The 15,649-nt window shown below is 46.7% G+C and overlaps 1 protein-coding gene across 18 annotated transcripts in view; it reads right to left on the bottom strand.

Moving 5' to 3' along the window:
• Positions 1 to 9,300: 9,300 nt before the first annotated feature.
• The window catches only part of SUN1 (Sad1 and UNC84 domain containing 1), a 65,088-nt gene continuing 58,739 nt past the window's right edge, over positions 9,301 to 15,649 (bottom strand). For 17 of the 18 annotated variants that reach the window (XM_075899544.1, XM_075899537.1, XM_075899540.1 and 14 more), the window contains 4 exons: positions 14,349 to 14,464; positions 13,090 to 13,257; positions 12,309 to 12,401; positions 9,301 to 11,511 (listed from right to left, as the gene is read on the bottom strand). In XM_075899544.1, the coding sequence (XP_075755659.1) occupies positions 11,398 to 11,511; positions 12,309 to 12,401; positions 13,090 to 13,257; positions 14,349 to 14,464 (491 nt within the window). In that variant the 3' untranslated portion in view covers positions 9,301 to 11,397. Of the gene's footprint in view, positions 11,512 to 12,307; positions 12,536 to 13,089; positions 13,258 to 14,348; positions 14,465 to 15,649 lie in introns of those variants that run through there. The other variant, XM_075899546.1, reaches the window with a different exon arrangement.

The raw sequence follows: 15,649 nt of genomic DNA, 5'->3' as shown, positions 1-15,649 counted from the left end.
TGGGGTGGAGAGTGAGCAGGCTGGGGGCACAGGATGTGGGGTGGAGAGTGAGCAGGCTGGGGGCACAGGATGTGGGGTGGAGAGTGAGCAGGCTGGGGGCCCAGGGTGTGGGAGGAGAGTGAGCAGGCTGGGGGCCCAGGGTGTGGGGTGGAGAGTGAGCAGGCTGGGGGCCCAGGGTGTGGGAGGAGAGTGAGCAGGCTGGGGGCCCAGGGTGTGGGGTGGAGAGTGAGCAGGCTGGGGGCCCAGGGTGTGGGAGGAGAGTGAGCAGGCTGGGGGCACAGGGTGTGGGGTGGAGAGTGAGCAGGCTGGGGGCCCAGGGTGTGGGAGGAGAGTGAGCAGGCTGGGGGCCCAGGGTGTGGGAGGAGAGTGAGCAGGCTGGGGGCCCAGGGTGTGGGAGGAGAGTGAGCAGGCTGGGGGCCCAGGGTGTGGGGTGGAGAGTGAGCAGGCTGGGGGCCCAGGGTGTGGGGTGGAGAGTGAGCAGGCTGGGGGCCCAGGGTGTGGGAGGAGAGTGAGCAGGCTGGGGGCCCAGGGTGTGGGGTGGAGAGTGAGCAGGCTGGGGGCCCAGGGTGTGGGGTGGAGAGTGAGCAGGCTGGGGGCCCAGGGTGTGGGGTGGAGAGTGAGCAGGCTGGGGGCCCAGGGTGTGGGAGGAGAGTGAGCAGGCTGGGGGCACAGGGTGTGGGTGGAGAGTGAGCAGGCTGGGGGCACAGGGTGTGGGGTGGAGAGTGAGCAGGCTGGGGGCCCAGGGTGTGGGAGGAGAGTGAGCAGGCTGGGGGCACAGGGTGTGGGTGGAGAGTGAGCAGGCTGGGGGCACAGGGTGTGGGGTGGAGAGTGAGCAGGCTGGGGGCCCAGGGTGTGGGAGGAGAGTGAGCAGGCTGGGGGCCCAGGGTGTGGGTGGAGAGTGAGCAGGCTGGGGGCCCAGGGTGTGGGAGGAGAGTGAGCAGGCTGGGGGCACAGGGTGTGGGAGGAGAGTGAGCAGGCTGGGGGCACAGGGTGTGGGAGGAGAGTGAGCAGGCTGGGGGCACAGGGTGTGGGGTGGAGAGTGAGCAGGCTGGGGGCACAGGGTGTGGGAGGAGAGTGAGCAGGCTGGGGGCACAGGGTGTGGGTGGAGAGTGAGCAGGCTGGGGGCCCAGGGTGTGGGTGGAGAGTGAGCAGGCTGGGGGCACAGGGTGTGGGAGGAGAGTGAGCAGGCTGGGGGCACAGGGTGTGGGGTGGAGAGTGAGCAGGCTGGGGGCACAGGGTGTGGGAGGAGAGTGAGCAGGCTGGGGGCACAGGGTGTGGGGTGGAGAGTGAGCAGGCTGGGGGCACAGGGTGTGGGGTGGAGAGTGAGCAGGCTGGGGGCACAGGGTGTGGGTGGAGAGTGAGCAGGCTGGGGGCACAGGGTGTGGGTGGAGAGTGAGCAGGCTGGGGGCCCAGGGTGTGGGTGGAGAGTGAGCAGGCTGGGGGCCCAGGGTGTGGGAGGAGAGTGAGCAGGCTGGGGGCCCAGGGTGTGGGAGGAGAGTGAGCAGGCTGGGGGCCCAGGGTGTGGGAGGAGAGTGAGCAGGCTGGGGGCCCAGGGTGTGGGAGGAGAGTGAGCAGGCTGGGGGCCCAGGGTGTGGGTGGAGAGTGAGCAGGCTGGGGGCACAGGGTGTGGGTGGAGAGTGAGCAGGCTGGGGGCCCAGGGTGTGGGTGGAGAGTGAGCAGCCTGGGGGCCCAGGGTCTGCACAGGCTAGGGGAGTGGGGTCTCCAGGAAAGCGACCAGCAAGCGGGCTGGGGTTGCGGGGTCTGGGCACGAGGGGCTACTAACACCATGCCCCATCTCCCGCTGCTGTTATGGGCCAGATTCCGGAGCAGTGGGATGCGTTCCTGTTCCCCTGGGAAGGGGAGGGAAAGTGGCAGCACATGGAGCCGCTACTAGCTGTGCTTCTTCCCCACAAGCCGGATCCAGTGGGGAGTCTCGAGGCTCTCTCCCCAGCCCTTCCAAAATATTTGCCAAAATATTTGAAATTCTGGGACATTTCGATGGTTTATGGGGAGAATGGGACAGAATGTTTGAAATCAAGAAATACGGTCGGCATAATAATAGAGAATCAGTGTGCATATGGTTTTGTCAATACAATTGTATAGTCATGACACACTGATGTTAAAAAATACGATGACAAAATTACATACTATGAGTCACCTTTTTGAAACAACTACATCAAAGCCAGCTAATGATGGCAACATGGTCCATATAAATGGCAAAATTCACATGTTCTAGGATATTGGTGACCAACATGACATAACTGAATTCTTAGGCCACAGCAAAAATGTGTCTATCTAAAACTTCCATCCCCAGTTGCTCAGCTTTCACTCTTTAGTGAGGTAAATTTTACTAGCCTGCAGTCACGTGAGACTTCCAGGGTAGAGGATATCTGAATTTCTAGTTCTCTCTCCAGTTCCTTGTTCGTATTCTTCCATTTTTTAAATTAATAAAACATTTACTTTGTACATCATTGGGAGCAAAACCCAATTTCTTTTTGCAAGTTAATGTTAAATATTTCTGAAAAAAACAATGCTTGGCACTTACATAAGATTTCCAAAGAAACAATCTAGTGTCAAGAGCAGATTCTGGAGTCTAATGAACAAGCATAAATGGAGGAAAAACTAGCAGAATAATGCAATGCACTAGGAACATCCCATCTAGGTTTCTGACTACAGCTTTGGAAAATTCACCAAACTCCTCTGCCGCCACATCCCAGCCTTTATACTGAGCCCACTTTTTGTACAATGTTGTGCAAATACGTAAATTCCCACACGATCAATAAAGCTCAACTGTGTATCTGTCAACTGAGTCTTGTTCCAGACAGGGAAAACAAGAGGGATGACATAGCAAATACTTTCCTGATACCATATTATACATGGCGTGATGCACATGACCTGTGTTGTAAACTTTACAACTTTTGATCTGAATAGCCTAACATAGACTTGAGAATGATTTCTCTGAAAGGTTTCAACAAATTTTATTCCACTAGAGGGCAGATGTTTACACATACAAATTTTGTGCAAGAAACAAAATGAAACCTTGAGGAATTTTGTTCAAATGCAGCCTAGTGGAGTTGCAACCAAATACCATTTTCTTAATTTTGCTAATTATATTAAGTGACAGAAAGGGCAAGTTTAAATGTATAATTTTGTCTGACAATCTGCAGCTTTTTTACTCAACATCACTGTGTGTTTAGCTGTGTCTTGTTTAGAGTGTTGCAATAGCATGGTACTTAAGTAAACAAAACTAATGGCTGGTTGAATTTTTTGGGGTAAAGGTACATAACCTTGCCTGCTTGTTGACACAGACAGCTTGAGGTTTTAGGTGAGCACTAAGTGAAACATTTGACACTTCACAAATAAAAACAAACTTCTGTGCACAAATGTTATTTGCAATAGTGTGTTGCTACAGACTCATGAGTTTACTTTGATCCCCTTCAGTCCGCAACAGAAGGTAATCTGGATATTTCCCCTGTAGTTGCAAAATACTTAAGTGCATTTGTCAGTAGAACTTGCAGTGATGTCAGACAATACAGAGATGCTTCTTTACTCTCAAGGGGTATGTCTACACTACCCAGGGGCTGTGTCTACACTGGCATCCTTTTCCGGAAAAGGGATGCTAATGAGACACTTCGGAATTGCAAATCCGCGGGGGATTTAAATATCCCCCGCGGCATTTGCATTTACATGGCTGCCGCTTTTTTCCGGCTCGGGGTTTTTGCTGGAGAAAAGCGCCAGTCTAGACGCGATTTTCCAGAAAATAAGCCCTTTTGGAAAAGCATCCTGCCAATGTAGATGCGCTTTTTCCGGAAATACTTATAACGGAAAACTGTTCTCTTTTAAGCATTTCCGGAAAAGGGTGCCAGTGTAGACGTTGCCTCAAGGTTCATTACACCAGGAGTCTTCACTCAGACATAGGAACAAAACCCATTTAACTTTGTAATTAGGGCATGTCTGCACTGGGAAATTATTTTGAAATAACTCTTGAAATAAGTATTTCAAAATAGCATGTCCCCCCCTACAGGGGAGCATCAAAATTACTAAGTATTATTTTGAAATAGTGCATCCACACTGATTGGAGCCTGCCTCAGACTTAAAGCCCCCAGGGGGGAGCACTCTGGGGAAGGCACCAGGAGGGTGGGCTGCATGGTTAGGAAAGGTACAGTGAGTGCTTTCAGGGGCTCCACTCTATGGCCACATCTCACACTCCATTTCTCCACTGACCACTTAAGGGACCTTACGCTATGTGCTCTAGTTCCCCTTGTGGATGCCACAGCACTTTCATGGAGCTAGAGCTGCTGCAAAGCAGAGCCGGGCTCTGGGGCCTCATGTTGTGCCTTGTGGCACAGTTCATGCAAATTGCCCACGTGGTGCTGCAGGGACATGACGACCAGCCTGGACTGGGAGACTTGTTGACCCAAGCCCTGGCGCTCCTCATGCAGCAAATTCCCCTCCATCCTCCCCTGCACACTGTAGACCGCCACTTCTGGCAGAGGGAGACCAGCCCCAACTGGTGGGACCGCACTGTCATGAGGTGTTGGGATGACCATCAGTGGCTCCAGAACTTCCGCATGAGGAAGGCCACCTTCCTGGAGCTCTGAGAGTGGCTTGCCCCTTCCCTCAGGCAACAAGACCCACCTGAGACCTGCCACCCCCCCGCAGAAGCACGCCAACATCAACTTATGGAAGCTCGCCGCACAAGACAGCTACCACTCCATCAGGAACTAGTTTGGCATAGGAAAACCCACAATTGGGGCCATTCTCATGCAGGTTTGAATCTTACTATTTTACTAGCAGGGTGGTGAAGCACTGGACTGAGTTACCCAGGGAGGTGGTAGAACTTTATCCCTAAAGTTTTTCAGACCCAGCTTGACAAAGCCCTGTCTGGGATGGGTTAGTTAGGGTTGGTCCTGCTTTGGGAAGGGGGACCTCTGTGACATCCCGAGGTCTCTTGCAACCCTATGATTCTATAGGTGGTCAAGGCCATCAATGCCATTGTGCTGCAGAGGGTCATCACCTTGGACAACATGGACCTCATCATCACTGGATTTGCCACCATGGGCTTCCCCAACTCTCTGTGCGTGTGGGGGGGGGGGGGACATGGACAGCACCCACATCCCCATCCTGCCCCCTGACCATTGTGACCTGGATATATAAAGGGATACTTTTCGATGGTGCTGCAGGCCCTTGTGCACCACACAGGACAGTTCTCAGACATTTACACTGGATGGTTGGGGAAGGTGCACGATACCTGCATCTTCCAGAAGTCAAGCACCTTCCACAGGATGCATGCTGGCACATTTTCCCCCGACCACATCATCAGAGGGGATGTTAGGAGATGCGGCCGACCCCTTGCTTCCTTGGCTGATGAAGCCCTATATGGGCAGCCTAGACCCCACCAAAGAGACCTTCAATGGCAAGCTCAGCAGTAGGGATGTAATAGTGTAGTAGATGATCTGATTAGCAAAAGCGTATAGGTTAGTGCTATAGACTACATGCCTTTCCCCTCTCCCAGCCTGCCAGCAGCCTGCCTCAGTCCTGGCTTGCGATGGGTCTGGAATCCTACCCCTACGACAGCTCTACATTTAAACTGTTATTAGGAGGTAGGCGAGCAGGCAGCGTAGACCCAATTCTGGCTCACGCTGGGTCCAGGAGCTCAGATACTTCCCACCCCACCACAGACAGGGGCTGCTGCCGTATCAGAGCTGGTTTTTAAATGGGCTCCTCTCGTGGACCAGCTCCTACCCGGCACCTCGTGCTGCTGCCTCAGATACAGAAGCAGCAGCACAAAGTGGCAGGGGGCTCTTTGGTAGTGGGGCCAGAGCGCACTGGCTACCAGCCCCACTCCTGGGAACTACAGAATAGTCAAGAAACTGATAATTCATGAAGTTACTTGACTATTCAATTAACTGATATTTACCTTCCCTACTTAGCAAGTGCCACATGGTGGGGGAGTGTGCCTACAGCCACCTCAAGGGGAAGTTCCAGAGTCTCCTCACCCACCTAGATCACACTGAGCACAACATCCCCCAGGTGGCGGGGGCCTGCTGTATATTCCACAATATATAGGAGAGCAAGGGGAAGATTTTCCTGCCAGGGTGTGTGTGTGTAGGGAGGAGGGGGAAATTAGAGGGTGAGCAGCAGGCTAGGGCTTATGAGCAGCTGGGTACCACTGCCGTTCAGGGGTCTGTGCTCATTTGGGAGAGCTTGAAGCCAAGGCCAAACCAAGACCACATGCGAGACTCTCCCTTGGGCCTCACCCCAAGGGGCCTCTGCATTGCCCCTGTGTGTCTTTCCTCTCCTGCCCTCCCTTTCCATCTCCCCCCCTTCCCCCACTTCCCTGCAGACCAAATAAAAAAGCATTTCTGTATAGAAAACACAAGTCTGTTATTTTTATTTGGGGGATAGATAATAGAGGAGGGATTGCAGAAAGAACCTCCGATTGGGGTGGAGGGCTTAGGGATGGAGCATGGACTGGTGCCTGCCTCAAGTACCTCGGGAGGCTTTGGGTGCCCGAGACATCCTCCCACCACATGTTCGTGGGCCCTGGCTGCCCCTGGAGGGTGGGAGGAAGGACCTATGAGAAGCCAGGAGCAGGTGTGGGAAGTGGCTGGTGGACCACTTCATAGACGAGACCATGCGCTCCATGACAGATGTCATGGACGAGCAGATGGCCTTGAGCTGGTGCGACAGCTGCTGCCACATGGTGGTCCTCAGCTGGCAGTCAGCCCAGTGCTCCTGGCTGAGAGAACGGGGGCAGTCTAGTGGTTCCCGCACCAGGTCCTCAGAGGTTCGCCTTTGCCTGTGGGTCTCACAGGGTCATGCTGATGGTGCGGGAGGTGGTGGATGTGCCACACTTGCAGCTGGCCCAGCTGTGAGGAAGTGACAAGGTAGTCATTCCAGGGTACACTGTGCATGAAGCCTGGCCCTAAGCCAAGGGGTGGGGGAACAATAATTTTTGCCAGACGGTCACTTAATTTTAGTATTGCCCATGGGCCAGCTCCACCCCTGGAAGGGGTGGGGCCTGGGGTTGAAGGGGAGGGGCTCGGGGTTAGCCACCTCCCAGAGTTGCCTGCAAGCAGAGACTTTGAATTTAAGACACAGCAAAGGGCTTGTGGCTCTCTGCCCCACTGCTAACACGTTGCCTGGCAGCTGTCTGGGGTGGCTGTGGCTATTTAAAGGGTTCACAGCTCTGGTCCCTGCTGGGGTAGCACCGAGACTGTGAGCCAGGAGACATTTAAGTAGGATCCTGCCTGAGTCACCACCTGGAAGTTGGGTGGTATGGGAAGCAGGATATAAATAGAAAGCAGCCAGCTTGCCATCTGTGGGCCAAATCCTGATCTGCACCTTGCCCAGCACTGCCCTAATCTGAGCTGAAGCTGATGATGTGCTTCGAGCAAGGTCATCTGTTGCCTAGACAGCAGGCACTTTCCTGCAGGGACACAGACATTCCAGGGGAACCTCGCTATCCCCATGTCCCATGGACAAGCAGGCATGGGAAGGTGCCAGCCAGTTCAGGACCCTTCAGGCAGGAGGGGGGCGGCTTGGCTTCCTTCCCTGTCCCACATACACTGGGTCCAGCAGTGGCGGCATCCCACAGAGAGAGAACTCTTCTATCTGTGCCTGCTAGAGAAGGGGCAGGGAGGAAGAGGTGGTGTGTGAGAGCAGCAGATGCTGCTTTCTGGGGAGAGTGCTACTGGGGTTCCCTCCTCTTTCCCCCTACTCCGGCAAGTTCCCATGCATGGGATTGGTCTCCCCACATTGCCTCACTTGACTGGGAGCAGATGCTGCCCAAGAGAGCAGGCATGTGCCTGTGCTGTGTGTTTCCATAACCCCTGCCTCCTTAGTGGTGGCTTGTCATGGGAAGGTGTCCTGCCATGGATTCTGGTGTAAAGCAGGCCTCTCCAGGAATCTTATGAGAAGTAGCAAGGGGGTTCTTGTATGAGAGCATCATAGAGCAGAGTTCTCCACCCACGTGCACACAGGCGGTTGTGCAACTCCCCCCCTCCCCAGGCCTAGTAGGCTGAGTGAGGAGCATGTAGCCTCTCATTACCCACCACCTGCCTCTGCATGCATACAGGGAAAGTGATGGAACTCACCTGAACTGCCTTCTCTGGGTTTGTCCGAGCCCTGGGGACATCCTGGGAGAGAAGGAATGACTCCAGGCTAAGATCTCCTGGCTTGGGCATATGGTGTCCAGGCTGGCCTGCACCTCCTTCAGGTTGATGACCAGCATGTCCAATAAGGAGTCGACAGTGGGGGGGGGGGGGGGGGGAGGAGAGAAGTGACTGGCCTTGCTCCCAAGATGGCATCCAGCTGCTCCTAGTAGCAGCACGTGAGGTGCTGCCTCAGAGAGGGAACTTTCCTTCCTGGTCTTGGTGTATGCCTGCCAGAGTTCTTTTGTTTTCATCTACACCTGGTCCAGGGGGTGGCTGTGCCCCATCTGAGCCAGGCTAACAGCCACTTGGCCATAGATTCCTGCATTCCTCTTCTTGGTGCGTAAATCCTGGATGTTCATCTCTTCACCCCAGACCTTGAAGAGATCCAGGATCTCCACACCAGTCCAGGCCAGTGCCCTCTTTCTCCCCCCACCAGGGGCTTCTGATCTGGCTGCAGGCATACCGACAGCTGTGGAAGACTCAGAGGGCGTGCTAGGATCTGCCACGGATGCAGTGAAGGGTGTTGTGTGGCACAGGGCTGATGTGGTGCCACAAGCCCTTTCTCTTCTGCCTGCAGCTTTAAACTCTGCAGGAGAAGGGTAGCAGTGGAGTGGTCAGGTGTGTATTCCTCTTCACAAGCAGGACTTATTATTTCAAAATAACGGACTTGGTAGTGTGGACACTTGCACTGTTATTTTGCAATAAGAGTAGTGATTTCAAAATGACTCCCCAATGTAGACATGCCCTAATTGGCTCTCTTTTACAAGCAAGGTGCCTTTCCTTATGTTTACGTGCTTTTAAGTATTATATTATGTTGACTGTGGTATATTTTATATTTTGCTCTTATGAAAGAGGAATTAGTTGGTTAGATAACACCCAGGCTACGTCTACACTGGCCCCTTCTTCGGAAGGGACATGCTAATTTTGAAAGTGGGAATAGGGAAATCCGCGGGGGATTTAAATATCCCCCACGGGACTTAAATAAACATGTCCGCCGCTTTTTTTCCGGCTTGGGGAAAAGTCGGAAAAAAGCGTCTAGACTGGCCCGATCCTCCGGAATAAAGCCCTATTCCGGAGGATCTCTTATTCCTACTTCAAAGTAGTTATGTTAGTTAAAATTTTCAAACAGATTCAGTATAAATACAGAAAAGAAACTTTATTACTTGTTTCAAATATTACATGCACTTTCAAAAATTAAAACTCTTTATTTAAACATCTCAATAGCATCTTGTCCGTTTGGAGGCAGCAAAGAATACCAAGACAAATATTTTGAAAAGCATTTACAAAAATACATTGCACAAAGTCCTATCTTGCTTCTTTAAAAATAAGTTAGTGTTATTCAAAATATTCCCACCCCAGTTTCTAATTTCAATTTATACAGGATAATTCTGATTTATATATTTAACCTATAATATATGAAACACCTGTACATGTTTTAGCTAGCTCTTCTGCATAGGCCATTGGTTCTGTTTCTAGCTGAACTTAAACACTCTCTATAGAGATTTTTTTAAAAATATTTGAGGACTATTGTGCAACATACATAACTATTCAGAAAACCACTCAGCACCATCATTCATCTTTCTGAAAAGTACAGCACAGTACATCTGTAATTAAATTGACCCAATAAAACGCATCACAACAGTAAGATACATTTCTCCTCACGAATGCCTTTCAAGAATCTTATTTGTAAAGGGTTTCCACTAAATTAAGAAATTAAATTAAATTAAATTACAAAATGAGCCTCAAAGTTGGGAGAGCAGTGCAAGCAGTCTGTTAGACAAATGCAAGTTCCAATTAAATCCAGTAAGAGAATGCTTCTAAGCGTCCTTGTGCTAGCATTCTTCAATGGGTAATGAATCCTCCACTTTAAGGGTATAAAAATGGAAACATTGTCTAAAGAATGGTATCTAAATATAGTGACATTGAGTGTGAACCTCTTTTGCAAATTACCTCACTGCAGAGATTTTTTTTTAATTAAAAGTTGAGTCTGAACCTATTTTCACTTAGTGCTTCTACAGCACAGCACTTACAATTTGAGCCAGCCAATTAATTTTGTGATGAAGAGATATTTTTTGTCACCAAGACTTTGCTGCTGCAATTTTAGCTCTGAATTGATCTTATCTGCAGAACACTAGCCATACTCTCATTCTCACCTATACTGAATAAGCCTATTACATTGGCCCAGTAAGGGTTCATATACTGAGGCTACGTCTACACAGCTTCCCTCTTCCGCAAAAGCCTATGCAAATTAAGCACAGATTAGCATATTGCCATACCTCATTTGCATAATTAATTAGGAGCTGGTTTTGCGCAAAAAGGCGCCATCTACACAGCGCCTTTTTGTGCAAAAAGCCCCTCTTGCATAAGAGCTGTTCTTCCTCATTTTTTCAGGAAGAATGGCTCTTGCGCAAGAGAGGTTTTTTGTGCAAAAATGGCTCCTAATTAATTATGTAAATGAAGTGTGGCAATATACTAATCCGCACTTCATTTGCATAGGCTTTTGCGGAAGAAGGAAGCTGTGTAGATGGAGCCTGAGTGATTATTCTAAAAAGCAAAATCAAGAGGAAACTAAAAAGGAAGAAAACTTAAAATAATTTTAGTAGCTTAAAATCAACCCTGATTTTTACATCAATGCATGGTTCCATGTTAGAGGAAAGCTTTTTATGCCTCTGATGCTTAAACTAGTTTTGGTTCCATTAACTTTCCGTGACAGTAACATGTATCATATTCTGTATCTATGTTGGAAGTCCTTTTGGGCCTAGCAACAAGTTCAAAAGTCATGGTCAACTAAAGCATATGTTAGCCACAATTAGTGTTTAAAAGTAGTCATATGTTTGACATAGGATGCCTGGGTAATAGAAGTGTGCAGATGGAGCCTGTATTAAAAACTGATTCCTAGCTGCAGAAAACATGGCTTATTTAAAAACTGTACATTCAAAGGTAATAAAATAAGTATCACCTATTTGCCAAGTGGGTTTTGTGAACCAAAGTAGTTTACATGCAATATTTTTCTCAGAATGGATACATTAAAATATAAAGCTGATGGCAATTACAAGCTGAGTATCAGAGCAGGTATGAGTTTGTATACAATTCTGCTGTCAGTCTTTAGCATTTTACTGAAGAGAAGTATTGATCCTGGAGTACATGTCACACATCCTCATCCCTTAAAGATTCCAGTGTTCTAGGTTTTCCAATATATACAAACAGAAAATATACAACAGAAAAACTGTAGTGTAGTTTATTCAATAGGTTTTCCATGCACTCTGAACCGATACAGACAGGTATATTCTGTATGACCCCAATTAGAAAAAATTCTTAGCTCCACTATCTGGAATGCATTTTTATTTTTCTCCTGAAAAAAACATGAGGAAAAAAAAAATCAGGCATCTAATACATACACCACTTTATTTTTCTCTGTAGTCAACTGAGACTGATCACCTAAAGGTGTTTAAAAATGGCAGCCAAATCACTGCACTGCTTAAGCAATGAATGATGTAAGTTGTATACTGAAAAGGTACAGTAATCACAATTTATGAAGTCTCTTGCAATCTACACAAGTTATCAAATTTTCGTTATCTTTGCTAGAGGTCCTGCATTATACTGGAGATCTAGGTGAAGCAGAATAATTCTTAATGTTTTTATTTAAAGGACTGAAAGCAGGAAAAAGATTTTTACAGCAAAACAACCTTTAAAATAAGCACAGCAACTTTCCCAGTCACAGAATATTTCAGATGAACAGTGCTAGTGTTTTACTGAATGCAAATTATTAATTTAATCCACAGTGTGGTAGAATCAGTTTAACCCTAGTCCATCTGATTTAATATGGATATTGAAAAATTCTGGTACTGAAAGTCATTCTTCATTATAAACTTTTTTGATAGGCAAAAATAAAAATGCCAAAACGACTCTTCATTTGCAATGGTTCAAGTCAGGAATAACTTCATTAAGTTACTGCATTTATCAGTGCAAGAGTTAAATCAGAATCACATTTCAGAACGCTAGCATTTTGCATATTAACACACTGCTAATGCCTTTCACTACCAAATGTATCAAAGCAATGCTTTGATGCTTGTAATAATAGCAGTAATGTGTCAAAGTGAAGTGGCTTTGCCAACAACAGCTATGTATTTTCTATTAATGTGGGCTTACCGTCACTTGAAACATCTGTAGTGACTCTCCATCTTGGTCATAGACATACTGTCCTAGAAGGGTGCCTTCTTCCTGATATTCATCTTCTAGACCCTATCATGAAGAGTTAAGCCTTTTTTTCCCCAAATTTCAGATAATCAGTTTAGTTGCAATTATAGGATGTCACATTCTTAACTCGGGAGGTCAGAACAAACACTAGCTATAATTGTGAAGAAAATAAACGTTGTCTAGGAATAACAAGAAAGAAAGAAAAGGTGGGACCAAGAAAGGGTGGCATTGAGGAAGACTAGGTTGGATACCTATGCTCACTATTTTACATATTCATGTCAATTGGAAACAAAAAGAGTTTCTAGAAGTCAGACTAATCAATGATTATACCATATAGCTGTACACTACTGATATGCAACAGTGCCTGAAAGGATCACAATCCATTCCTTTTATGGAAGAGTCAAGTGCTTGGTTTGAAGAGCACTTTAGATAATCATGGCACAAAAAAATAAGTTTTGATTATTTTGCTTTAATGTTTTTCTCTGTAAACCAGATGAGTAAAACAACAAAATCATTAGAGTTTTTAAAAACAATACTTAGCTTTTATACATTCTCATTCATAGATGATATAACTCTTTATAAAAAGGAGGTAAATATAAGAGCATAAATGTAAATATTTGAAGAGGTTTTTTAACACTAATAGCTTTTAAAAATTATGAATAGTTATTCCACTCAAATTATCCGAACAGAGCAAAAACATTTAATACCTTAACTGTAGCACAGAAAGACTTACGTATACTGAGAAATCCTTTGGAGCACTTGTGATATTTCCTGTCGGTGAAAGAGTTTTTGGTATATGTTCTAATGTAAAGGCTGTTGGGTAGATCATCATAGAAAGTCTAACTACAAGGTATCCCTGTGATCCTTTGAATGCCCAGCAGTTTCCTGGATACATATCAGGCTATAGGGGCAGGGGGAAAATAAATATTGAACATACTGGTAAAATGTTCTAATGAATTTTGAGTTATTAAAGTTCAGTTTTATTAGGTTATGCCTCTGATTATACTTAGAATTGTTATTCATGTAACAGAACACAGTCTAAGAATATGGGTAAATTAGCAGATCAAAAACGGCAGCACTTTAACACAGCTGTGTTGTCATGGCACCAGCACAAGGAGGGAGCTATCCCAGCATTCTAGGTAAACCACCTCCATGCACAGCATGGCTCCCTGTGCTGGGAGCCTGTTTACACTGGCACTTTACAGCAATGTAACTTGCTCTACTAGTGGGGGTGTTTTTCCCACACATCTGAGCGAGAAAGTTACAGTGCAGTAAAGTGGCAGTGTAGATAAACCCTTAGTTGCTTCAACAAGAAGAAAAGGGAAGAAATGTTTGGACTGTCCTCACTCTGATGCATTAATCAGATAATGAAGATTCCCCAGCAAACCCTTCCCCCACCCTCCATTACCATCTCCTCCGGCAGCCAAGATTGTCAAGAGTGATTAGTGATCTTCAGTGCCAAAACAGATTCTCACAAAAGGGGTGTAAATTTCATAGGCAGTGTGCCCAGAAATTTCTGAAAACCAGATCTTCTTTCAATGTTTCAAGCTAGGAAAAACAAAACAAAACAAAACCACCACCACCCACTCTAAGGTGTCCATAACCACTACTGACATTTAACAGCCTTGGTCGGTGCTTATTTCTCTCATTTTTAAGGATAATTCTCCTTGGGATGGCCCTCTGGACAAGGCCTATGCACCTCTTTAGTCACATTTGAAATTTAAATCCTCCAAATAGGGCTTAAGTGTGAATTTAAATGGTGATGGGGCCTTATGTAGGATTGGTGCACAGAGTTCTATTCTCAAAAAAAAAAAAAAAAAAAAAAAGTTAATTTCCAGGTACATCTTCCACTTCAAGAAAAATTCTGGTACTCAAAATTTCTTGGCAGCATAGCTTTTAAAACACAACTTTTATAGTATAATGGTCCATGATTTGGTGCTACAGATATACAAATAAATAACAAGATTGTAGATATATTCTGTTTTTAATTACCTGGATTACCACTCTGGGAGACTGAGAGAAATACCACAAAGGAATTCCAAAGAGACTAATTAGTGCTGTTTTGGTCTCGTAGGTCTCAGAACAGCGAGTACTCAGAATGCTGCCACCTCAAAAAGAAAAAAGTCAAGTTAAAACATAAAAAATGAAGTGCGTCACTTTGAGTAGTCTAACTTTCAGTAGAATATTGTCCCAAACTGAACATGCCAATGATTTTTTTTCTTCAAACAAATATTCAAATTCCATCAAATTCTAGTAACTTTCCATTAAGCATTGCATTTTAATGCAAACCTCCTGTTCTCCAGATTAGAGTTTTACATTAAGGAAACTACCCCACTTTTAAAATAGTAGCATAAAAGTACTATTTTCAGCTTGAAATAAAATGTATTTTTTTAAAAAATTTAAAAACCTGAACAGGCAGGTATTTTTCCAGTAAGTTTGCATCCATAATATGTATACCATAAAAAAAGAGCTGTTCTTATCCCTACCATGGGATAGTTGAGTATTAAATATCAGTTAACTGAATAGTCGAGTAACCTCATGACATTTTATCAGTTAGTCGACTATTCTGTAGTTCCCGGGGGTGGGGCTGGCAGCCACTGTATCAGAGGCAGGAGCTCAGGTGTCAGGTGGGAGCTGGTCCGTGAGGGGAGCCAGTTTAAAAACCAGCTCCCCTCATGGGCTGGCTGCCTGTTGCCTTGTACTGCTACTTCTGAGAGAGGCAGCGGCGCAGAGTGGCAGCAGTCCCTGTCTGGCGAGGGTCTGACCTCCCAGACCCAGCACAAGCCAGAACTGAGCTGGACTGCCTGCCTGCCTGCCCGGCTCTTAATACACTTGAAATGCAGAGCTGAAATGGGGGTAGATCCCAGACCCAATGTGAGCCAGAACTGAGCCCGGTTGCCTGACCACTCAGCTCCTAATACACTTTAAATGCGGAGTCATAGCAGGGGTAGGTACTGGACCCATTACAAGCCAGGACTGAGCCAGGCTGCTGGCCAACCTGCTAAAAATTTACTGGCAGGAAGAGGGAAATGCATGTAGTTTATAGCATTAACCTATCACCTTTTGCTTATCTGTTAATCGACTATACTATTACATCCTTATCCCATGGTACTTTCTTTTAAAGAGCGTCTACAAACTTGTGCCATATTATTCTAGTCTACCAGTGTGTTTCTAAAGTGCCACCAAGAGTTCAGAGTTAAGTTTGTATGCACTTTTATTAACATATACATAAACAAAATACAAATTCTATAGTATTCCTATTGTTTGTCACATACTAGAAACAACTCTTGATT

Source organism: Pelodiscus sinensis, chromosome 16 (assembly GCF_049634645.1).
Source record: "Pelodiscus sinensis isolate JC-2024 chromosome 16, ASM4963464v1, whole genome shotgun sequence".
NCBI classification, from domain to species: Eukaryota; Metazoa; Chordata; order Testudines; family Trionychidae; genus Pelodiscus; species Pelodiscus sinensis.
The sequence above is the reverse complement of the archived record's forward strand: the minus strand, read 5'-3'. Positions and strand labels throughout refer to the sequence as shown.